At 40.4% G+C, this 26,402-nt stretch overlaps 1 protein-coding gene across 5 annotated transcripts in view; it reads left to right on the forward strand.

The window, feature by feature from the left end:
* The window catches only part of peak1 (pseudopodium-enriched atypical kinase 1), a 67,338-nt gene that overhangs the window by 37,966 nt on the left and 2,970 nt on the right, over positions 1-26,402 (forward strand). For 4 of the 5 annotated variants that reach the window (XM_061773486.1, XM_061773484.1, XM_061773488.1 and 1 more), the window contains 5 exons: positions 3,868-3,944; positions 14,348-17,800; positions 20,922-21,160; positions 24,829-25,607; positions 26,380-26,402. The exon at positions 26,380-26,402 is cut by the window's right edge and continues 2,970 nt beyond it. In XM_061773486.1, the coding sequence (XP_061629470.1) occupies positions 14,475-17,800; positions 20,922-21,160; positions 24,829-25,607; positions 26,380-26,402 (4,367 nt within the window). In that variant the 5' untranslated portion in view covers positions 3,868-3,944; positions 14,348-14,474. The remainder of the gene's footprint in view (positions 1-3,867; positions 3,945-14,347; positions 17,801-20,921; positions 21,161-24,828; positions 25,608-26,379) is intronic. The other variant, XM_061773487.1, reaches the window with a different exon arrangement.

The raw sequence follows: 26,402 nt of genomic DNA on the forward strand, positions 1-26,402 counted from the left end.
ATGTTGAATTTATTCGCCTGTGCCTTTTTATATGGAACCCAATAAACTAGGATATTGCCGTATACATGTGCGCCTTCACACAGCAACACGGCATCTGGTATGTCACATGAAACACGTATAGAAGTGAATGTCAGGTGTTCACCCCCTTATTGGGGAAATCCCTCCACACACAAGTAGGGCTGCAGCTATCAGATATTTTTAGAATCAATCCAATAATCAGATAAAAACTGATTATGCCGTATTAAACAAAACATGAGGTATAGGTATTATTGTACACTTGGGTTCATCATCCCCACGTTCTACACTGCAGTATCTGTGACTTTAAACGTGTGTGGCTTTAAAAGGCACCCCTACACACAAGCATGGTTCCTTCTCTTAAGGTGGAAAATTGCCGGATTCATTTAGTTTTTCTACCCTGCTTGGGTGCCGTTTATACAGCAACACAGAAAAAAATGCTTTATAGACAGTGTAAAAGTGTCTTTCTTCATTTATTCAACCTAACTGTTAGCCCTACCATTGCCTTGGGGGAGCAAGCCAGTCCTTCAGCAGGAGGCCCAATAATTGTATTTAAATAAACCAGTGTGGGTAAGAGTTCTATCAGCTTTCCAGTGAAAATATTACGTTCACCCACTCAATACAAAAAGACGCAAATATTTCTTTGGTGTTTATTATAATGCCTTGTCAAAAGCCTCAGAGTTCATGCTGCTGTTCCCTTTACTGTATGTATAACCAGTGCCCAAGTGGATCCCTTGACGTAGGCTGCCCTCAGTGCCCCCTTTTTCTTCAGAATTTGGCCCCCCTTCACCCTCACTATGGAAAATGTGGACCAGATGTCAGCACAGATGATGGGGCCACATAGTTTTCACCACGTCATCTGCCAGCTGCACCAGAAATCTGATTGCACAGCACCTCCGCCGCCAATAGGAAATGACCTCTCAAAGCTAATTCGGCACGGAATAACTACAAATGGCCAAGCAGCGGATAAATCTGGTTGTCGTGAACAGTCACTCTTCGCATATTTCCGAATGTCTCATGAAGTCTTCACCCGCAATGCCCATCATTTGTTTTGGTTGTGAAGCAGTCACTCAAAGAACCGGGCATTTTATTTGTTCCTGTTTGTAGCATCAGTGACTAACTTTGAAGAGCATTAGCAATAGTGGAAATTCTCATGGTTCGAATTTGACTGTCAGGCTATGCAATAAGGTTTTGTTGTTGTTTCATATTTTTGTGAATTAGATATTAGTTGTTAACAAAGATGTGTTGTAGCACTCAGCTATGTTTGACCTGTAAAAGTAGTTATTGCCATATGTTTTATTCCACAGTACAGTTTTACAATTAGGTTGTACACAACAGTTTCGAGACCAGGGGTTGAACTGATAACTAAAAAGCAAAATACAAAACTTGGGATCTAAAAAAAAAACCTTCTAATAAAAGCTATTTTTTTCTGACATAAATACAGTCAGTAGGTCGTGAACTTTGAGAAAATGGACTGTGGAGTATTGCAAAGAATACAGGAAGGACCCTCAAACTAGAAATATTTACATTTTTAATCAGTGACTGTGTTTATGGAAAACTAAATACACAATAGAATCTGTCTCATGTTTGTACCATATTGTTTTCCCACTTGGACACATAAATATAGAATACAATGTGTTTTATCTTGTCTCATTGGGGGCATTCATAAAAGTATTTGAAATATAAACAATGTGGCCCAAAAATATATTCGGCCAATTTGTGTATGACCTACAAATGGTTGTCTGTTTGGCTGTCTACAATCATGCATTTCTGGTTATCTTTGTGCTTGCTAAGGCACACCTTCTGGTCAAAAGCTCAATGTACAAGACATTAGACCCATGTTATGAGGGTTCTTTTAAACAAGCCAGGAATTGACAACACTCTTGTCTGCATCTACACGAGGATGACAGCTGCTCCACCACAATGGCTGCTGAATGTATCATTAGGCAGCATTATGACACTGATAGGTCTCTCTGGGAATTCTCTGAGAATTCTGCTTTGTCTCCCTTCTTTGTTTCCCTCTCGTGGCAACCCTGAGGAGGGCTCGATGCACTCTGATGTTTTGACTGGTACAGTGTTGATTGCACATCTGGGTTTGAACTTGAAATGCAAAAGTGAGGGGTCCAAGCCTGTCGATTGTAAACAACTTTCCCTCTGGCCATCCTTTAAAATGCACCAAGCAGAGACTGATTGGATTAAACTGCACGCTGGAAATGAGAATGGGAAATAGAAATTTGATAACCCTTTGCAAGACCATACAATCTAATACAACAAGACATGGTGGTTTGCCACTGTCTATTTCGGGCCGTATATATTGTGTAATCCCACCCATCTTCCCGACACATTTTGCTCTAATCAGCTCCAGCTTGCAAGATGAAAAGCAGCATGCGCACGCGTGCGCACACACACTCGCTTGCGCGCGTACAGACACACTGGTAGCAAATGGCTTGAGGCTTGACCACAGTGCGTGTGTTTTAATCCAGCCAGCGTGCATCTCACTGCTAGATGGCAACCGGCCCTCCATTCCCGCTAAATGTCAATCTACTTTCCCATGGATCCGTTAACGGGATGCATTAAGTGTGATTTAGCCTGAGATCAGCTGTTTGTGAATGATTTAAGTGTCTTATTTTCAAAGTCATTAACAGGTCAACAAGCCTTCACACGGCTACTGTGCTTATTTCTAACAGTTATACAGTGGTGTATTGACCCTGTTATGATGTGAAAATATGCCACTGAATGACAACTATTCAAACGGTTCTTATGGTGTCCAAGCAGCAGTACATACTTGAGATGTCTGAGAAAGTGGAAAGAAAAGCAAAGCCAAAAAGCCATGTCCCTTTTAAGGCATCTACAGGCTGCTGGAACCAGCTGTTGTTTACAGAAAATACCTTGGCGCAGACATTGTGCAGCACCACTGTGAAAAGTACCCCACTATTATAAGACTTTTTGCTCATTTACATTGAAGCTACCTGATGTTTACACTGCTGAATCTGTTTTGCGTACCTTTATGTCATTCAAAAGCTGGCTTCTGGTTATTTATTCTCCTCCATCCCATTTTTTTCCTCCCCCAAGTAAGTCATAATGCAGTGTTTATGAAATGGTATCTTAACTAAATACATAAAATAAAATGTATGATCAAGGCACATGAGTATAAAAATGATTTTACCATTATGTTAGAAGCATTTTTTTACCCCACTTAGTCCCTGTAAAGTGAAAATGACACACCGCAAGAGTAAAAACAATTGGCAAGCATATAAAACGAGGCTTAAAAATCTTAAAAATAAACCTCTTTGAAACACTGTGGGCGTATCCACTGATCGCGCTGAAACCACACCTCGCTCAACTATCAATTAATTACCACTTCTACTTCCTGGGAACATGGATGCCAATTTGTTAATCATCTTTCTTATGCCTACACATAACTAAATATTTGAGCTGCAAAAATATATATCCGTTTGGCTGGAATTTATCCCACCGGTTCATCACTGGGTTCTCGACAACGAGGCACTCTTGTCCAGATGCTGGACTGAAATGGTAAACAAACTGAACTGGTGAAAAAAAACTTTAATGCTAAATCTCCACAAATCAGAATAAGAATCATCTTTATTTGCCAAGTATGTCCAAAAAACACACAAGGAATTTGTCTCCGGTAGTTGGAGCCGCTGTAGTACGACAACAGAGAGTCAATTGACAGAGAACACTTTTGAGACAAATGAATACTGCATAGTTCTTAGTCGTTGCACATGTTTTCAGCAATTATCTTTAAACATGTATACAATAATGTATGTCAGAATAACTCTCTGAATTCACTTTACAGGGTCTTTATTTTATTTATCTTTCTATCATTGGTAGGTTCCAGGAGCGGGCGCTATCTGCTTCCCCAACTGGGACTCAATGGCTGCCACTGTTGCCTCTTGATACACTACAATGTAAGTTTAATATTACAGAACAATTATCTTGTGTATGTGGCTCATTTGTCATTCTGATTATTTACCCTGTTTTTTAGTTGGTTTTATTTGTTGTTTTAAAAAATAAATATATATATATATATATATATATATATATATATGCAATAGTCCAATGTTATACTGAAGTTAATTTGTCCTCATAGGGGGCACATCATTTCATGTTTACATTTATAGATACGGTTTCAGTTTGTGAGCAGAAAATATTCTGTGGCAGCAAAATAGACTTTCTTTTCTTTTCCGACAAGACCCATCAGGCTCGATTTCACACTCTGGCATCAACTCAAATGGTTTGAGCCAGCGAGGCGGAGAGATATTCATGATGTACAAAGTACACTTAGGCTCTTACTCGGAGCTTTTGACCCACTGGATGCTGCTTGACTGGAACTGACATAGGTTGCTATCATCGCAGTCTTGCTGCTTACACCTTCATTGGTATCCTTTAAATTCTACAGCTTTTGGTTTGTATTACACTTGGCAGGGGGAGCAGGAAGTGTTTAGTCTTTTTTTTTTTGGCCCAGGGCTGACAGCTTATTGGCTCAGATAGCAAATATAGAAGCTGTGTATCTGTCTGAGATTAAAATAAGGGGTGTATTATTGATATTATCAACTGTAAAATCAAAGGCTTCGAGAGTTTGATATTTCCTCTGGTCACTTTATGTTTTGACACATTTCTGTATGTTCCAAATAGTACATTTTGAAGATGAGTCAGAAAATTTTCAAACATTGCATTACCCTGTGTGACGGCAACCTCCTCTCTGAAAATCCCAGCAATGATGTATTTTATCTGCTGAATTATTCATTGAGCTTAATTGTGACCCTTCTGTCATAACAGATGGACAGGCAGGGCATGGAATTCATCTTTCTTATTAACAGTAGCTCGTTATCAATGATTATGTTACCTCTTGCACCACCAGTCAACAATTTTATCAAAAATCTTAATTTTTACAAATACATTTTTGGAATAACATGAAATAATATCACTGGAAAGTGACTATTGGTGTCAAGTGCAACTAATTAAAAAATATATATATAAGAAATGCTACAAGAAACAAGGCAAACTGGGTAGAAAAAAATCAATAAAAAACATGGACGTACACAAAATTGTGAAGAAGCCATCTGTCAATCTACTGGAATGATTGCTAAAGACGCCATCTATACATACCAATACATTTACATAAAGTTAAATTTTAGTTATTACAAATTATTGTATTGTACAATAATACCCTACACTTTGAGGCACTGTTCACGTGCATCTGTAGGTGCTGCCGTTTTGATTAGCAACAGTCCAAATTGGCAATTAACTCACATGGCCACTATTTGAAGAAGTATTGTAGATAATATGTATGTAAATAATAACATAACTACAGTATCATCACCAGTCACAATCCCAAGATTGTTTGTTCTGTATGTCTATCATAAAAATCAGTCGAGGAAATTAACGATAAGCACCAATACAGTAAAGGCATTCGATAAGTGCTGACAGAGACAGTTTTTCCAATGCCAAGTGTGTGTGGCTGAATCTTTACAGTCTCGAGGCAATTTGAATATTGGGCTGATTTTCACAGTATCTCCATGGACAACCTTGGAATATTCCACTGCAGCCAAATTAGCCTCTCCTTCATTGGGGAGGCGGGGGGTGTTAGTCACAGGCTCAGCAAAGCTTCATAAGTTCTCCGGAGTCATCAGCCCCTGGCTAATATATCACTACATCAGTGTGACGATGAAGTGGAGAGAGTGCGACATGTTCTGTTTGTGTCTGTGTGTTGACATGTTTTGGTGAGAGACATTGAGAAAGCAGCGCAAGATAATGATGGGGGCTGTTATTTTTAGTCCTGCAGTGGAACAGTGTGACTTACACTTGTAGTGTGACTATGTAAATGCATAGATTTCATCTCCATTACAGCCCTCTGGTCAGACTATATTAGTAATGAGGGTGCCGGTCTGAGTGGCTATAAAGTTGTGAAAATAATCCTAAATTGCCTCTAAAGCTATAATTTTAATGTAGCCAAATACACAGTCAAGTGACTGCCTTTAACATTTATTTGTTACGCTGACACGCATCGACGTTTGGGAATGGAGCCCTAATATACTAACAGCATTGTATTGATGACTCCATCAATACAATGTCTGCGATGTATGTCTATAGACTTCCTCACGTCTGGTCGAATGATACCTGAAACAAAAGAGAAAAAAGGAACTGTATCGAAGTCATCTGTAGTATAAGAATAGGAACTTCCTTTATGTCTGTGATATGTTTTACGTTTATGTGGAGTTTTAGGAAACTAGAAAAGAACTCTCTCTCGAGTACAGGTTTAACTAAGAAATGGCAAAAACTGAAAATAAATTCCCGTACCCTTCACCACAATTTAAAGTGTTTTCCATTGGTACATGCGTCACCCGACTTGTGGGAATCGGTTGTGTAGTTTTTGTGACATTCGTCAAACAAACGAGATTTTCAATCAAAACAATATTACAATATTTCTCAAATGTGTGCTTGTTGGCTGTAAAAAAAACAACAAAAAAAAAACGATAGCTGACATTACACACCAAATACTTATTTTCTCCTTTGATTTTTATGGAGACCCTTTTTGCATGTGTTTGTAGTGTTTTTGTATGTACTATATGCCCATAAAATGTTATTCATTGTGTTGAGTTATGCCCTCCCACACATCTGGCCTTGTCTGCTCGACCCGCGGGTTTGTTTCCTCAGAGACCTCGTCTTTCTGATTTTCCCAGGCAAAACACTCTCCCAGATCTCACAGAATACCAAGCGCTGGAATGTTGTTGCGTTTCTTCTTTTATTTTGTTGTTTTCTCCCCTTTTCTCTCGTTGACTATCGAATTTAAATCCAAGACCTACAGCATATTTGAATACCAGATATCAATATCAATGTATTGGTTTACTACTTATCAACTTTAAATTTGAGATGTCAAAAGAAGAAAGAGGAAGGACAAAGGGGAAAAGGACGAGAGAGAGGGGGGGGGGGAAATTGAAAAAAAGAAAGAGGAGGAAAAAAGAAGGGAGAAAAGGAAAAAGGAGAAAGTAAAAAAGGTATAAAAAAAAAAGTGTGTGTAAAATATGTATATGTATAATTTATACGGTATTTGTGAGTACTGCCGAGTTGCCACTTTGGGGAAAAAAAAACAAAAAACATTTAAATTCTTATGTTATGTCATGTCATGTCAATAAATTTGTTGAAAAAAAATATTTTGAGATGTGATGTTCTTGTTCCGTTATATATTTGTTTTGCAAGGTAATAATAAACAGACTTCATCATGCCCATGATCTTCCAATATGTAAGAACCATTAAGTGTTTGGTCTGAGAAAAGTAATAGCCCAGGCCACCCGTTTTGTTATTTGGTTGCCTTTTATCAAGTGATGTCACTTATTTGGTTGCCTTTGAAATCTGTGTAGTGATGACGCTGCTATTCATCGCTCTTAAAAACAAAACAAAAAAGTGCATTATGACCGTAGTTTCTTGTTTTTGTGTGAGGTTTGGGGCACATATTTCCTGAAAATATGGGTAGAAAACCAAACGTTATGATCTTTGAAGCATTCAAATTTTGATGTACCACTGAAGTACTTTAGTGTTAGCTATAGAAGACATCAGCCACTGAGGTAAATGAACTAAAGCCCACCCTAATCCTACTCTTTGAAGGCTATTCAGTAATGACTGAAAGTGCCAAAGCTAATTTCCGCAGCCTATATCTGCAGCGACTGTAAGTAGTTTTTAGTATCGTCTTTGTGGAGGTTGCCTTTTGTACCATTATTGCCACTGTCTGTTAACAATAAGAACGACAATGTTCTTGACCTTTTTTTAATGAGACATTTGACATTTTTTTAAATGACATGAAGAAATGTGTGGACTACTACCCTTAAATAGAAGAGTAGATGACTGGTTGCCTCATTTTGCAGTGATAATATAAGTAATGATTTTGTTACAGGCTGCTTGTAGTTCAATCTGTAAATATAATACTTTCCTTCCACTGTGGTCTACAAATGTACTGTCTAAATTCCCACTGTTCATTTTGCTGTCTCAAACTGAAGATTATAAAAAGAATGTGTGTGTTTGTTCCTTTCAAGCCCAAAATACACTTTTCACTGTCACGAACTGACACGTGTTTGAAGCACATCTAATGTTAGCAGCACGCATTGATTTTGTGCTAAAATCCCACAACATATAAATTACTTGTTGTACTTGTGGTTTGATCATTCTGGCTCTTGTTGTTGGGAGTATTGATTCAATCATGTCTTATATCCAGATATAGACCTGTATTTTTAATGATGAAATGTCTTTCCCTTTGAGATTAAAGATTATACTATGATGCTACCGTAGGTTAGTGTGGACGTTGCCTTGTTGTTTTTTTTACTCTGTAGCCTCTTTGTTTGTTATAGTGAAGTTTAGTGCGTTATACTGTGTTTGCTGACTTGCCCATCATGAAACTTATTAGACAACAGAAGCATCCCCCGTGGAGACTTGGCACAGTTTTTTCTTGCTGATTCAGCTAAATGCTTTAGACAAGGATGAGAAACTCTGATTTCCATGTGACACTGTTGTTTGAAAATTCACGGCAGTAAAAACTGACTTTTGACTGGAGTTTATTCTGAAAGTGAAAGCTGGTGGTCATGTTTGCACACTTAACACAGCTTGTCTTTGCCCAACCTGTCATTATCACATCATTGATGGACATGCCAAATTCTGTATCTCATGTTGAGTTTATGCTGAAAGCTACCATCAGCACCAACTCTGTGATGAGGTTGACGACGCTACCCACTAACTTGCTTTGAGGTGACACTTTGCATACTTGAAGGCAATCGGTCCAACACTTTAATTGAGGATTATTCAAGCAAAGGAAAATACACCCAGCATGCATTTTCATTTTTGCTGCCACTCTTTTTAACCAACAGACTACAGTATACTGAGATATTTGAAAGCTTTTAATCCATATGTAAGCAAGGAGCAAAAACCAATTTTATGACTTAAAGTCCCTGTAAATTAAAAATATGCCTTCTAAATTTGACACAGCACAGAGAAGAGTGTTAACAACCCTGCAAATTTTGAATGAGTAAAAGAAAATTGCCACTCGGTATATAAAATGTGGCTTCAAAATCGTAAAAACAGGCCATTCTCTCCGTTCTTGAACGCTTTGGGCGTGTCCGCTGAATGCGCTGAAACCACGCACTGCTCAACTGTCAATCAAATACCACTTCTACAACCTGGGATAATGGATGCTATTTCATCTAGCATCTTTCTTATACACATACTACATATTTGAAACGCAAAAACATATTTGCTTAGAGCCTCTGGTGGCTCGAATGTATCCCGCTGGGTTGTCACGGTACTTTTTCCACTCTAAAGCGGCCATGCCTTGCTGTTTTAGCCACGCCCCAAAAGAGTCAGGAAACCTGAAATGGTGTAAAAGCAGTTAAACGCTATTGCTCCACAACTGAGTACTACATAGTTCTCAGTCTTTGAACATTTTCAGCAATTATCTTCAAACAAGTATAATGTATTTAGAAACTAATTCCTCTATGCAACAAATCTTACAGGCTGTTTTTCTTCTTCTCACTCCTTTTCGGATGTGCATTTGTATTTTTGTTACAAATGTTTTCGATGGTTTTTTTTTTCATTGTTTCATTTGCTTTTTCTATTAAGATGTTTTCTTTTTTTGTTGTTGTCTTCTTTTTTTTAAATGGCACATTTGAAATAGTTTCAAATTCAAATTGTTAAATGCAGATGTCAACTTGGTGGAAAGCCTTTAGTTGAATCAATATAATATTACAACACAAACTGGAGTTGAAAACAAAATCTAAATGCTGAAAAATTCCCCAAAATTGAGGCAAGCTGGGAATAACTCTTACAAGACAAACATTGATGCATACAATATTGTGGCGCAACCAATGGTCAGTCTACTGAAAAACTCATCCCCACATAAAAAAATCTTTTTTGCACGGCATACAGATGTCCTAAGCCCTCGAGTGGTGGGACAATGTGAGGAAACAGGAGAGAATAGACAACAAAAACGAACCCTGAGGCAAAGAGATTGACATGTAAAGAAGTGAGACATCAAAGTTGGAAAAAACCTGTGAGTGGCTTTAAAATTTCAAATCAGATCCCAGTTCTCCACAAGAGGAGCGATGTTCTTCCCCTGAGAAGAGTCAGTTTGCTGGAGAAAAAAGCTCATTTTCCACCCACGGCACATTGTAATTGAGAAGGCCTGCGAGCTCTCTTAAGCCCAGTCACATAGTAGTAGTAGAATAACAGAGCCTGAAAGCCAGAGCACGAGGAGATGGTATGCAGGATTTCTTATGCTTGTGGCACAGTGTTTGAATAATAAGACATCCACAGTATTATTATAGATATAAACAGAACAGTTAAGAAATAGGCACAGAGCCCTACAGCAAGCCTGGTTGGCTAACAATGTGTACAGAGTTGTTTGTCCAAGGTGTTTCAGAAATGTTCCAAGACTGGTGTCACAAAATATATATTTCAAATCCAAGCTACAAGTTTTTCCTTTCAAAGTAATCCCCCTGAAGTCTACAGCACTTTCCCAGCCTTCTCTGTCAATTCTTCATGCACTCCTCGAAGGATTCCTCCATAGCTCCATCGTCACGGCCATATTGATGTTGTCCATGTCTTTACTTGATGATCCCCTTGAGCATGGGAAAGAGGACAAAATCACAATGAGCATCCTGAGGTGGCGTATTGTCATGGTGTATCAGCCAGGCCTCGTCTCGTGTCGGTTGATCATCTGGCCCACATTGAAGGGGAAAACACGTAGTTTGAAATATCTTGGGTTTTTCTTTTTGTTTTTTTTTAGACCAGTCCTGGAACTGTTTTGATACACCTCGTAAAGCAGAATTTGTTTTTGTTTTTTATGTAGCTTTTTTTATTTTGTTTTTTTGTTTTTTTTCTCAACCATCAACACAAAATATTTTCACAAAATGCCACTGTCATATTTCCTCCCGCTGTATTAAAAGACTTTGAAGATGTTATTTGGCTACGGAACAGTGGGTCAAAACAATGTGAGGCAGAATAACAAAATTGTTGAATCAAGAACACATTTTCTTTTAAAAAATAAAAAATACATATTGAAATAACATGGACCCTAAAGCAGTGTCTCACACTAATAGAAATTGTGCGCCATCCAAGGCAAATAAATGCCTCCCATTTCCCATCAGGAAAAGAAGCGAGTATCTTTATTTACCTTGGTTTGTAGACTCAATTGTTCACACGTGGCTATTAAAGAGTTATAACTGCTGAGCCCATTTGAAATCCTTGCTAACCCAAAACACCAGCGCCCACTGAAGCACGTAAACGGTCTCTTCGATTGTGTGGAGTCTTACTGCATGTTAAATGTAAATTAGATCTCTATGCAGTGTTTAACAATAGTGATTTTATTGTTAGAAATATATATATATATATATATATAGTATTCTGAACTTTTCTGACCATTAAAAGGGTACTTTGGGTTTTATGATGGTGACTTTGTGGAACTGGAACAGATTATTTCTATTCCCTTTATTTCCTCAATCCCAAATCCAAACAAATTGGACCAGTTCCTGGAATGTGACCTTTGCAGGAAGTACATTTCGAACTTTTTTTAATAGAAAAATGGCCAGTTAAATGATATGCATTCCAACTATTCTTACCTTAACCATCAAACAGTCATATCCACCCAGTGATGTTCTTATAAATACGTAAACGTCGATGCCTTTATTCGGACATAAATAATCTTTTTACAGCTAAAACCGTAGCCTTTCAATTACTGTCTGAAACACAGGGACAGAAAGAAGGAAGGCACATTTACACATTACAAAGCGAGCGAAAAAAGTGAGGGAGAGCCTGAAGAAAACACTCTCTATAAAATGTGAAAACTAGTATGTGGGACAGGACAGTGAGAGATGGAGAGGGACAGCGAAAGATTTGGTGCCTAAAGGGAGAAGATGCGAATTAGAGAAACGTTGGAAAAAGAGGAGGCGTCTCGATAAAGGAGTAGAAATTGTTCAGCCAGAGATGAGGAGAGTTGAAGCCTGCTGGTGTTCACAGTTTTAAATGAGTGCAGCCTATGCAGCAAGGCATCACTGACTTGACCTCTTAGTGTTTTTATGTGTGCGGTCTTCCAGTAATGGAGAGCTGAATCAGAGAAGCTGAGTTTAAGGCACATGTGCTCCACCATTTTTCATAGGTCCTTTAAATGATTCGTGATGGGAGAATTGCAGATATTTTCTCTTGCAGACTCTCACATAAATTGTGTCTATAACGACACAGCATATAGGACATAGTTTTTAAGTGAAAATTCGGAGGGTTCCCATTGCAAAGGAAGAAAAAAAGTCAGCAGCGAAACGATTCACATACTTTATTTAACAGCAATTGACCGTTGGTTCGCATGATATCTTGACTTGGTCTGGACCTGGATCGTGGTCAGCCATTTCAAGATACCCGGTATAGGAGCTGAATGTTAAGAATAGGGATGGCCATTGATGGAATAAGTGATGTGATTTTAATAGAATGAGAGAATCTTTATGAATGTTCTGTATTCCTCTTTCATTGCACTTATTGTACTGTGCAATGCTTTAAGTGTTTTTTGTCAACGGCACAATAGTTAAGACAATTAATCAACAATGAATTCCACACGCTCGACATAATTCTTAACCCTCAATCGATAATAATGCCCTTCCCCGGATTTTACAATTGCTCTTTCAGCTTAGTTTTGGTGTGATTGGCCTGGAACCAAATCCATTTTAGCTGCATGAAAGGGCGCACAATTTGTACCTCTACAGTACATCACCAATGCCCCCTATCTACATACTGTATTTGGAGAGACATGGCTATTAGAAAACATTAGGTCTCAAAACAAAGTTGTCATAGAATTTCTGAATGCTTTTATTGTACTGAACATTGCAATAAATAACCATGGGGTATACGTCACGTTGCTATCCAAATTGGCGTTTCTGCAAAACTGTACAAATGAGGTGTTTATTGCAAATGGTGATGCTGCCTGTTGTTGAAGCGTTACAAACAAGATTACAATGGTGATCCTGGGATACAGTTTTGCATATTAAGCAAATATACAGCACTCTTTCCTAATCCAACGGTAGGCTAACGCAAATGTTAAAAGTATCAGTACTAATGCATTAGCTACGTCAAAAATTCTCTAACAAGGCAAGACTGAGGAGACGGTAGAATTATGTGCTCTTAAAAATCTGATAAAAATGTGTGTAAGTCTTACAGCATCATAATTATTGAGTTCACATTTGTAAATTAGTTGATACGTCAGAGAAAAACTTCAGAAATCACAATCACACTAAACTGACAGACGGCATCAGTATGACCTAGTTAAGGTTATAAAACCCAAGTACATAACAAATACTAATATGCTCATATCTTTTTTTTTTTTTTTTTTGCATTGTAAAGTGATTTTTTTTTGTTCTTATGCAACGTGTCCTTAATTGAAGTTTGTTTTGAAATATTTTTTTTCTGCCATAAATTATCATGAGTCAATTATATTGCATAATATCTTGTTACATAATGAAAGTAGTACACGAATAGCAGTCAATTGTTTTGGCGGATGGCCAGGAGCACTAAACTGTTATAGCAGATTTTTAGGATTGTTATCACTGAAATAGGGAATGATTGTCTCAGTAATGGTTCTCAACTCTCCTACCTTATTTTTACTGATATAACACTGACAAGAAATATTTCAGCTTTGTGCGCACAAATGGCCCTTGCATCCTCTGTACCAGTGCTGTATGTATACAGTGTATCTGTGACAGGCTAATGATTGGTGGATGTTGAAATATCTCAAGATTGAATAGTGTGGGCTATTCCACTTTTCTCTAAAAATTCATTTTCTTTCCTGTTTATTTTTTTTAGTTGTTTGTTTCATTATTGTAATCACATACAAAAATGTAATCAAGTCATTTGCCGCCACTATAAATTGAGCATGAAAAGCTGGTAATTTATTTTTTTATGGCATCTTAGGCTTCACAGGCAGTATCAGTACAGTACATTAATAACTGCTCAACCTTGAATATTACAACCAAAACACTTAATCTTCTTTACCTCTGCCCCTTTTTGTTTTGAATTTGATCTCCTATGTGCCTAGTTGGATAAATCTGATGGCTGTCCCTCAGGATAGAAGTAGAGAAAGCTTGCCATCTATTGGGGACAATGTAGCACTACCTCTTTCAATCGTTTTCTTTTTCACACACAGGATCAGTTTTTTGTTTGACCCAACCCTCATTATATTGTATTATTATCCAAACAAAATTTGTGGCAACTAAATCCAATTGTTTTATCACTTTTTTGGCAGCAAGCATAAAAGCTTAACAGTGCCTTTCTTTTCTGTTTTTTATTGCAGGTCCAATACCCTCTTGCTTGAGATTTGAACAGGTTCCATTATTGAACTACATTTTGTTCCTGTAGTCAGCGTCTTCATGGAGGGGTTTCCTGTCCACTGACTGTAGGCAAACTGTGGATCAGCAGCCATGTCTGCCTGCAGCACATTCACTGAGCATGTGTGGAAACCAGGCGAGTGCAAGAACTGCTTTAAGCCAAAGAGTCTTCACTACACTCTGAGTGGTGGGGTCAAGCCTCGGTCTGAGCACAGACTTCCAACATCTCAACAACAGAACCCACCCCATGCTGGGACCAGAGCCAACTCAAACCTGGCCAATAACTCCCAGAGGGCTGGCAGTGGGACTGCCCGCTCAGGTCACTTCCGTCCACCAGTGGCAAAGAAACCAACCATTGCTGTTAAGCCCACTATGATGCTGCCATGTTCTTCGTTAGGATCAGGTTCAAATGGCAATATCCAGAGTCCAACAAATGTCCTGGAGCCAGCCAAAACTTCAGCTTTTATGGTCTGGAATCGCAATGGAGTGAACTGTAAGAGGACCAACAGTACAAATAATAACAACGAAGGAGAGGATGGCATTGACGAAAATCAGGGTTATGAGCAACTTAGTCCAAGGACCCCGAGTGGCAATAACAACAACAGTGGACTGACTGATGTGTTAAAAGAGATTGCTGGGTTAGGCCCTGGTCCTAGCCTAACACCTGTCTCTAAAGACTTATTTTGGGGCCGGATCAGTAGCTCATACCAAAGGTCATTAGAAAGAGGCCTTCCAGCTACGAGCTGTTTGGCTATGGGAAGTTGCCTTGGTGGTGGTGGCAGTACTAGTCAAAAACTGGTATCACTGAGTGATAGCACAGAGATAATCAGCACAGAAGGTGGTCGCTTTTGCTACCCTGAATTTTCAAGTGAAGGGGAAGATGATGATGATGATGAGGAGGAGGAGGAGGAGGAAGAAGAGTCTGATAGAGATGACGAGCACGAAAGCTGGGATGAAAGTGATGAAGAGTTACTTGCGATGGAGATCCGTATGAGAGGCCAGCCACGATTTGCAAATTTCCGTGCTGCCACCTTGTCTCCGGTGCCCTTTGCTGCAAGCAAAAAGTGGAATACTGTTCCTCTGCGTAATCGTTCTTTACAACGGATTTGTGCAGTGGACTACGATGATAGTTACGATGAAATTTTGAATGGTTATCCCTCCATGGATTCCACTGGAGTTATTCCACATTACGGACCTCATGACTGCCAAGGTAGTGGTTTCCTCACAAATTCAGAGTCCACAATTTCTCCGGGATCATCTTCATCTATTCCAGAAGATTCCCAGACTGCATCCAGCAGTGAGAGCAGTGTGTCGTGTGCTCATCGAAATGGATTGCAATGCCCCGCATCTGTCAAATCCCCTATTCCCTGCTCTTCTCCTGTGAAAAAAGAGCCTGCTAACAGAGCACTGAGTCCTGTCAAGGTTACGGAAACGCACAAGGCTGTTCTGGCTATCAGATTGGATGATCAGGATCAATCAGTGTCAATGCCCCAGGCCCTTCCAGGCCAACCAGTTACTATCAGTTTTAGTCCCACAGAGGAGCAGGCGAAACCATACCGTGTTGTAAATTTGGAAAAATCGCTCATTTGTAAACCTTACACTGTCGTGGATGTGTCAGCTTCCATGGCCAGCAAAGATGAACATTTAGCAGATTCAACCACAAAGCACAAAAAACAGCCAATGCCCTCCAGCCCAACATCATTTTGTAGCAGTCCTGTGGGTCAACCACTGTCTCCGTCATCTGTTTGGCCAACCTCACCCACGTCTATTGTCCGTTCAAATGCTCCGCGAAAGAAATTAGGGTGCATGCGTTACCAAGAAGTATGGACATCAAGCACAAGTCCTCGTCAAAAGATCCCCAAAGTTGATTTGGGGAATGGGAGCACCGCAGGCCAGTCTATACCTTTTCAACCCTTCAGCCACAAATCAGCTCCTACGTCTCCGGTTTCTGGGCTGTCTTCATCCCGAACTGTACCTGTGAAATCCCCCAATTTATCAGAGATTAAGTTCAACAGTTTCAACAATGCAGGCATGCCTCCTTTCCCCATTATTATCCGAGATGAGCCAGCGTATGCTCGCAGCGCCAAGAATGCTGTTAAGGTACCAATAGTTATAAATCCAAGTGCTTATGACAATTTAGCTGTGTACAAGAGCTTCTTGGGACTCCACGGGGAGTTGACACAGGCGAAAGGGGTTGGGAGTCGGGTCACCAGCCATACCTACGAAGAGATTGGGTCCTCAGAGAGTGTCCAGTCGACCTCAACAGACAAAACCCTCTCTGGCAGAGGCACATCTGAGAGAGCATCTTTGGAGGAAACCAAAGCTTCATTTGAAGCAGCAATAAAAGCACCCAATTTACAACCTGGAACCACTACAGACCCGAGCACTGTGACAAGCACTGTGTTGAGCTTTCCAGTTGGGGCTTGTTCACCCACTGAATCAACAAATTCTATCCTCTTTCTATCTGAAAACCCACCTAAAAGTAGCCTTTCTGCAAATATGGTAACACGCAATTTTAGTAATGACAAGCTTATTGAACAGTCTTCCTCTTCAGGGGCAGGATTCAACCTTTCAAAGGACGCCAGTGCTGTTCTCTCACAGATTGTGGCCTCTATCCAACCTCCCCAGTCTCCTCCAGAGTCACCCTCGGCCCATGACAAAACCTTCAGTTCTGAGGAACTTTATGCTGTTCCACCTGATGCCATGAAGGAGACCCTCACACGACCAAAGTCACTATTTTCTGCAAATGATGGAAGTGTTTCCAAGCCTATAAAGGACACCCTCTCAAAAGTTTTGTCTAAATCTCAGAGTGCCTCTGCTGCCATACCCATCTCCACAAGCCGGTCAGAGCCTAATGCCCCTTTCCCCCCTCCCAGGTCTACATCTTCCCCTTATCATGCTTCAAACATCCTCCAGAGACATTTTAGCAACTGGGCAAAGAGCTCTGCTTCCAGTTCCCCTTTGCGCTCCAGTGAAGGTGAAACTCGTCTGAATGGAGAAGGGAGGCGTAATCAAACGGAGAGCTCAAAACCCAAACGGTGGATCTCATTTAAGAGTTTTTTCCGTCGGCGGAAAGATGAGGATGAGCAGAGAGAGAAGACAGAAAGAGAAAAGGAAAAGGGCAAGCTGGTTGGGCTGGACGGAACTGTAATTCACATGCTTCCACCGCCACCGATTCAGCAGCGACACTGGTTCTCTGAGGCAAAACCAGAGGATCCCACTCAGAAACCTACCATTGTTTTTACCTACAAAATGGAAAGTGGTAGCACCGCAAGTGGAGAAGGAGAACTACAAGTAGAAGAATGTAAGGAGACTGCACTACTGACACCCTGCGACGGTGAGGAGTCCAGACCTTTGAGCCCTGGGCGACAACCACCAACATCGGAGGTCACTGAAGTTGCCCCTGTCAGTGACATAAGGTATTTCTCCAAGAATTGTCACATTTTTCTACCCTTATACCTAACTGTATTATGATACTAAATTGCTTTTAGCAGAAGATAGGATTTGCTTTTGGACAATTATGATGACAGTAAAGTTAAACCACAGGGTGGGAGTAATGGATGGACCCCTTTTCTTTCAAATGTCAGAATAAATTAAAATGTATCGAGATCTGTTATTTTGAATAGTCATAGAAAATAGCACTACTAGAATCAAGCATGTACAAGTACTCAAAAATTGTATCTAGTTTAGCTTCTTTAAAATTCCTTCCTGCAAATTACTACATTTTTTATGAATGCCTAAATGAGTAACTCAGTCATTTACTTGGAATGCTCTATTTTTGTAGCACAGAGCTATTCCAGGACTTGTTGGTTATCTCCGATATCAACTTCTTTGTGGTTGTTTGTTTCAATAGTGTGGCATAAAATGTGATCAAGTGCAGACACTGTGCTTGTGGAATGTTAATACAATTCTTCTGAGATTTAGTCAGCTATCTTAAAGGTTAAGGAGAGTTTACAGACAAGTACCTGAGATTTTGGGTTTATTTTTTTCAATAATGCTTGCCTTATTCCGACTTCCCGGTGTCTCTGTCAAATGGTAACACATTCCAGCCATTTTACAGCAGCTCGGTAAAACCTGAGCTGTCACTTGGTAAACAAACCAGTCCATCAGTGATAACCAATCAGTCATCAACCAGTCACACAGGTCACTCGACACAGACCACTTGCTCTTGCCACATGAAGGGTTAACTCGGCTATCATTTTGTTTTGTTTTTTCTGACTGAGGCTGTTTTATTGGCTCACAGTGGGCGTGCTCTTCAGTGCCTAGCAAGCACACATCACCTGAGATAGGTAGGAACAGTTAAGGAGGGAGAAGGGGGATACGACAAGGCAAAGACGAGCAGGAAAATGTCTCCACAGTAGGCCAGCTATCGCTCTCTTCATAATGTGAATTTCTCTCTGCGTCCTAGTCAAGATTCACAGATGGGAAGCTGTGTAAGCCAGTACAGTGGGTGAGAAACAAATTTAAATCTTGCGTCTGTTACTTCTGTGTTTTGTATATTGTGGAGTTGTTAAGCAAGAATATCTTAGATATTATTTAGAGTTTACATAAAAGGTTATTCTTCTAAGGCCTAGCTTATCAGGGAAAAGAGAGTGGAAAAATTAACTGAAGCTCTTTCATGCCGTCTCAACAAGTCAGGTCCTGACCCTGAAACGTGTAGCAGCCATAAAGGTATTTCTTGTCAAGGTCCCTCCAGCTGTATATTTGATCTTGCCTCTACACTCAGTGTTTGGGCCACAAAGCCTTACTGTAAGTGTTTTGGGGTGTTTTTTCGCTTTAATTTCAGGATTTGACAGCTAATTGTAGCACATGAATTGATTGGCTATTAATAGACTTGTTTTTGTAGCATGTATATAGCACAGAACCTGCAATTGTTTCCAAATGTGGTTTTTTTATCAACATGTTCAGGTCAGGCTGCTTATACAACATTGTGTGCTGTGACATTGCATGGTCCCATCTTTTTTCAGTTATTTGCCAGTTAGCTTCTACACCACCTTTATGGTAAATGTCATGAGTGTTGGAGTTGCAGAGGGATGACTTTTCAGTTATTAATTGACTTATGGTTTGTACAGAGACATACCATTCGATTTTATGGCAAAAATAACGATACATGTGCAGGCCAGAGACTTTTTCCTGTGACGATATCATTCATTAGTCATACAGACGAACTAATCAAAATGTCTCCCGGAGAAAATGACTAATCAGATTTGGTATAATTCAAACCTTTCAAACTGTCTCGACAGTGACTACCCCTTGCTCTTATAACCTGACTGTGACCTCTTTCCTTTTTTGGTTTGGTTTTAGTCTCAATTTGAGTTAATCATTCATTAATATGATGAAGAATAGAAGTGATAAGGATTCGCCAAAGTGCAAACTGAAGACATAATGGGACTTTTTTGGAATAGGTATCAGTCACTTCTACTAAAGCAAGGAACTTTTTGTACAACTGTGGCTGTTGAAATCTACCTTATTGTATTTACTTAAATCGTGAAAGAAGCTAAACTCAACATCTCATCTGTTTCTTTGTTGTTGTTGTTTTTGTCTTGTTCGGCTGTTAGGTCAAGCAGAAAGGAAGATCTGTATCCCTTTTATGCCGGGACAGTTTTACTGTGCCACAGTGGACATTTTTAAACTGCCACTGTGGTTTCTTTGTATTCTGATGGCTATTAATGAGAATGACAGTCGTTCAGTCTAACAGAACAAAGTTTTTAAAGGGGGAGGGGGGAAGGAGAGGGAGTGTAAAGGTAACTACATAATATAAGAAAAGAAGACAACAAAAGTCAAGCACTAGCTGTAAACAAGATGAGGAAAGTAAAGCATTATATAACTAGTACAATGACACACCTTATCTGAAAAAACAAGGTTCTACTATGTGGTTGTGATTACCTTTACTACGAGATCTGATACAGTCATGCATCAGTGTCCACATAATAAGCAAATAATCATATTAAACATCTTTACTGCTAATAAACACATTTTACTGTCTACAGATGAATAAACGACCAACATTCATTATTTGTAGTTTTTGTTATATATATTGTAGATGGGGCGGCACGGTGGCCGACTGGTTAGAGCGTCAGCCTCACAGTTCTGAGGTGCGGGGTTCAATCCCCGTCCCCGCCTGTGTGGAGTTTGCATGTTCTCCCCGTGCCTGCGTGGGTTTTCTCCGGGCACTCCGGTTTCCTCCCACATCCCAAAAACATGCATTAATTGGAGACTCTAAATTGCCCGTAGGCATGACTGTGAGTGCGAATGGTTGTTAGTTTCTATGTGCCCTGCGATTGGCTGGCAACCAGTTCAGGGTGTACCCCGCCTCCTGCCCGATGACAGCTGGGATAGGCTCCAGCACGCCCGCGACCCTAGTGAGGAGAAGCGGCTCAGAAAATGGATGGATGGATATTGTAGATGGCCTTTATTGCTAAGTTCATGAAACCACTATAGTAATGAGCTCAATCGTAGCAAACAATGGAGAATAGGACACATATTCCCACAAACATATACTTTCGCTAATCATGTCATACCTTTCTCTTTTATCTGCAGCCAGGTACCAGTCAGTGCCAACAATGCGAACGCTCGTGAGCTGCCCAGCATTACCCCCCTCCCCGCCAGAGTGAATCTGGGGCTGGCGCTTGGGGAGGGCAAAGAGGCCCGCGCCAACCAGGCTGCTTCGGCCACCGAGCGCAGCACCAGCCTCGGGGAGCCAGAGGATGACGGGAATCAGTCTCATCACTCACACTCGCCCGCCTCCAGCCAGTGCAGTGCCACCTACAGTAACCTCGGTAAGAATAATACCTGCAGGATTAATTTCATATTGTGCCTGTTTCATTACCTCAACCCATTGTTTTTAATCGCCATTTGTCTATTAGGCACGATTACTGAAAAACTGTAGATGCACACCCAACTTTATAACTTTATTTATATAGCACCTTAAAAAACATGTTTACAAAGTGCTTCAAGCATAGATATCCAAACAGACATAGAGAGACCAACTAATAAAATAAACTTAAATTCACTAAACTATTCAAATAAAATAGACTTGACTTGGCTTAACTGTCATATATGATACATCATATAAATCCGATTGAGGATATTTTGTCCTTCAACATATATCCTAATTTCTCAGTGAATCTTGCATCTTTTTAACGGCAAATTTTCCACACAGGCTAATGTTAATGCAGTCGCACGCACCATTCAATGTAGAAATAAGTTGTCGCGATGGGGGCGAGCCAGGAGGAATAGAATGTACATAGTTTGGGATCATTTCAGACTGAACAAGAAAGTGCAATGTATACCACAGCAGCACGTCCACTAACACAAGGTATTTACCTAAATCACTATCTACCATCACCAGTTACAACCAATTGTAATGCCCCTGCAAGTGGTCAAGTTCATTTCACTGTTCAGTGTCTGAAATAATCTTTGCATCAGCCTAAACCTGCTTGAGTGCAAAACTGTCACAACTCACCACTTGCAGCTTGCAAGTTGGAACCCCTTTTAAATACATTTCGTGACAGACACCCTCCCTCACATTGTTTCCCAGCTACTCCTGAAAGTGTTGGAAATTTTTTAGACTACACCCCCAACAATTTAAGTGTTCTATCGTTGAGGAAGCATAGTGCGGATATTTTCTGTCCTCTTCAATAATAAAACACAAATGACAGGAAAGATCCATTTGTTTTGCCTTCAGTTTTTTTTCCTCAGAAGCATGTGACAAAATTTAGACATCACCATAGAAACTGAAATTTCAAGATTGCATGCAACCAAATGTCTTCTTCCTCTGTTAAATTATTTCTATACTACAAGGAGAATTGTATTTTTCTTTACAGTCTTTAATATTTACCTCTTTTAAGTCTCTCAGTTGGTTTTGATTTGAACATTTCCCAGAAAAGTACTCAACAGACTTGTTGGCTGTGCAGCAATATACACAAGTGCTTTGAAAGGGGGACGTTTGTTAGTCATAGCTATCAGGCATACGTAACTGGCTACTTGAAACGTAAAGCCATTTGTGTACGCATTGGAAGTTTGCGATAATAAGAGTGGTGTGAGTGGGAGAGCACAACGCAGTGGTGTGAGTGTAGGGATTTGTGGAGCAGGATTACACAGTAGGGTAACATGGGCAAGTGTGGTTATGTGATGGTGGTAATATGTGCGGGTCAAGTGTTTTTATTCCGCGTTGGTCCACTTACTTGTTGTTGATAGGAGAGCAGGCATTGTTCGTGGATCAGTATAGTTCAGGATGCTTGGTGCTTCTTTATGACAATGAATGAGCCAAGGAGGAATCGGTTCCATTTTAATGCAGATCCCAACATTTTCTTTCATGTCTCTGTGATTAACTTATTCACTGCCAGCCATCAGACGTTGTAAAATTTGGTCCTGTTCCAAATTTGGATTGATCAGCCATGGCGGAGGTCTATTCATGTGATTCCTAGTCTTGACTCATCCATCCATTTTCTTCCACTTACCGGGGTCCAGGTTACATTTGTCAGAGCAGGAATGCCCAGACTTCCATGTCTTTAGAAACCTCCTCTTCTTCCATCGTGGAACATTCAGAGTCTAGATGTAGTCCTTCCAGTGGTCCCAAGTCGACCCTGAAGTTTCCTTTCCGTTAGGTATGCAGAGTGCACTTTGCCAGGAAGGTGTCTAGGAAGTGTCCGAAATAAATTCCCCTCTCTCCATACCCAATATTTAAGTGTGAACCCAGACCCCCCGTGAAGGAAACAGTCTTGTTCTTTCTGTCATTACCCAAAGCTTGAACACCTCGTAAATCTTAACCAGAATTGTCGCACAGATTCGTCTCTGGTTCTCATGTTCAACTGAGACCAATTGCCTAAGGTGATAATTATAAACCACTTTGTATCTTTTTTTTTTTTTCCTCCCAAAACTGAAAATATCCTTTGCAATTTGGTGTCCATGTTTGATCACATTTCACCGATCGCATGCAAGTCTTTCCCTCTCTCACTTGTTAATAACTGAGCATCAAGCAGTGGGAGGCACAGTGCTTGCTGCCTCATTCAGGGAGAAAGCTCCAGTTTTAGTGAGAGCTCAGAGCCTGCCCGTTGGCATCAGAGGCATCTCTGGGATGGAAGAACCAAAAAACATTTCAGCGTGTCTGCATTTCCCTTAAAACTTGTAGGCATCGGAGGGCTTGAGGTAGGCTTGTTTGTCACTTGAACGTGGTGTATTAGTCTCTCTCATTGCTAGTTTTTTTGTTTTGGCAGTCATCCTTTCAAGCGTCCCACTGTTATTATATCCTCTTTCGCTTTCTTTCAATGTTTGCAGCATGACAGCTTACTACAGCAACAAGTTCCATCGTGTCTGAGCTCTCATTTGTCTGTAGTAGAAGATTTTATTTGTGATAGGTGAATAAATACTGCTCATTTGTGGTCAACCAAAACTGGCAATATCTTTTCATTTGTCTTTGTGGAATAAAAGTATAAACGCTTCAGTAATCAAGCTATTTTCCCCGAGCTAACTTTTATAGACCAAGAGATTACCGTTACATACGTTTTTTTTTTTTTAAATGTTTAATAAACATTTCCTTGTTTGGTCAAATATGTATCAGTTTGTACCCCCTTAATGTATATGTGTAAAAAACTAAACCCAGTGAGTATATAATAAATGAGTGGAAGACATGGTTGGATTACCGCAGACCCTTTAAATATATTCGTTCCAGGGAGGATTAACAAGACCCATTTACTTCACCCTGACTGCTCTGTTTTAAAGCTTCCAGTGCTTTGCTAAGATGATGGCCTACACGTGAGGAGTTGCTTATGCACTTTTAAATGACCTTTAGAATTTTCTCTAAGAGCAAATGGCAAACTTAATTCAGCAGGGCGATGATGGGAAAATTATCGCAGCAGCCCCCATCATGCTCTTAAAAAACTGGGTGTGACAAATGTTTTTACAGATTTTTGTACTTTATATTAATTACCCTTTTTCTTCATCTTATCAGACACTTGTTTTAGGCCATCTGTCTGTCTGACACTCAAATCAGCCCCACCAATTCACTTCCACCGCCCTCCCTCCCATAAGAATAAGGTCACTACTTCAAGCCACTCCATGCCGCCTCTTTAAGCCTCACTGCAGACCAAGAGTACAGCTTGAGTCGAGCAGGGGGTATATAGAGAGACTTGTGTCCAGCTCCCGCACGTGCCTCCGCACGCAACCTCCTGTCAAGCCAAACGTCATGTGAGGTTAGCTCATCACTCCTGATGTAAGCTAAGAGGAATTATTTGTGCTTCATTTGTCACATTGGCTCTGGTGGATTCTGCCAAGTTTTATTTTCGTATGTCGCATTACAGAAAACTGTAAATCTGTGATGAGTATTTTATCCCCCTCCAAATCCAAACCAAAAAACAAGCATACCTTCCTGGCGATAGAAACATAACTTCCTTGGCAGTGGTGAATAAATTATAACTTTATCTATTGATGTGCTCTTCTCCTGCAGGTCAATCTAGAGCCAACATGATCCCACTGAAACAACCACGCAACATAAAGGCGTCTAACGATACACTGGCGTCCATCGACCTTGAGGGACTTGCCGAGCAACCGGTACCCAAGTCCACTCCGCCTCCCCTGCCGAAAAAGGCGGTCCCTCGCTCCATCACAGAGCCCAGCCTGGGCGCCAAGGAACCCCTCCAGGGAACCTTTAGACCTAGGGCAGAGGCCAAACCTGGCGGCACCAACCTGAGTGTTGCCAACCCTCTTTATGACTTGGACACCACTTGGGAGACGGCGAGTCAGAGCTCCTCGATCAGTACCCATGATCAGGAGAGCGGTGACTCCCTGGAGCGGCCATCTGTCGCCATAAGTAAAGCCCGCCCAGCTAACAGCATGTCTTCGTTGATGTCACAACCGAGTGCTGCAGCTGCCGTCTCCAAAGAGAGAAAAGTCTACCCGAGCACTGAATCTCTCACTGGGAAGAATCGCAAAACGGGACAAGGTGCTGCCCCTACCAAACATTCAAGGCCTGCGCTTTACCGGGGTCTGGACAACTGGGATGAGGTGGTGGGCAGGATCAGGGGCCTCCACACGGACACTCTACGGAAGCTGACGTCCAAGTGCGAAGATCGTTTCATGGCTGGCCAAAAGGATCACTTGAGATTCGAAACTGACAGCTGGTCCAACTTCAGGCTGACCACTGGGAAACCTTGCTGCGAGGCCGGGGACGCCGTCTACTACACCGCTTCGTACGCCAAGGACCTGCTGGTCAACTACGCCATCAAGGTCAAATATTTATGCTTCTATTGCAGAGGGTTTGTAATGTGTTTATTGTGCAACTGTCTAAATTAGTGTTTCCCAAAGTTTGTCCATTTAAGGCCTAAATAATAAAAGTTTGGGAAACTAAATTTAAAGCTGACTTTCATTGAGACTTTAGAAGTGTAGTATTCACATAGATGACATTTGTGCAGCTGATGTGGAATTGCCGTTTCACTCCAGCTTCCCATGGTATAGAAAATAATATACGGATGGATAGCTCCACAGTTTGTGCAAGAAACAGTAATGTCCTGACAGGGTTTATTATGTATTGACCAAGAGCTGCGTTCTCATTGCTTTGTGTGGTCTGCAAGATGCAAAACAGATAGGAATGGTTTCATTATTCATACCGGATATGAAAGTCTCTTTGCTCCGCAGCCCTGCAAAGCTTTGCTTTCGTGTTAACAGATCCCTCAAGAGAGTCTCGCTTTTTTTTTTTTTTTTTTTTTTATCATGCCCACAAAAACACTGTGCATTTCCTCATTAGACTTTATCCAACTGTCTATTTCTATCGCACTTATTTGAGCTCAGTGGCTCGTGATATTTTTGTAATGAGGCTGGTGCTTATAAATCCACAGTAAATATGTGGTTGAGACAAGAAACTTGAAAGAGCAAAACACTCTTCTGTGTTTAACCCTTTACAACACACTCAATGAAATACTAAATTAAATATTTGATGCACAATAAAGCATTGTCTTAATCACTTTAAAGAAAAGGTTAACAATCTATATTTTGTTTTTAGATCTGCCGAAGCAAAGTCAAGGA

Source organism: Phyllopteryx taeniolatus, chromosome 5, assembly GCF_024500385.1.
Source record: "Phyllopteryx taeniolatus isolate TA_2022b chromosome 5, UOR_Ptae_1.2, whole genome shotgun sequence".
NCBI lineage: Eukaryota > Metazoa > Chordata > Actinopteri > Syngnathiformes > Syngnathidae > Phyllopteryx > Phyllopteryx taeniolatus.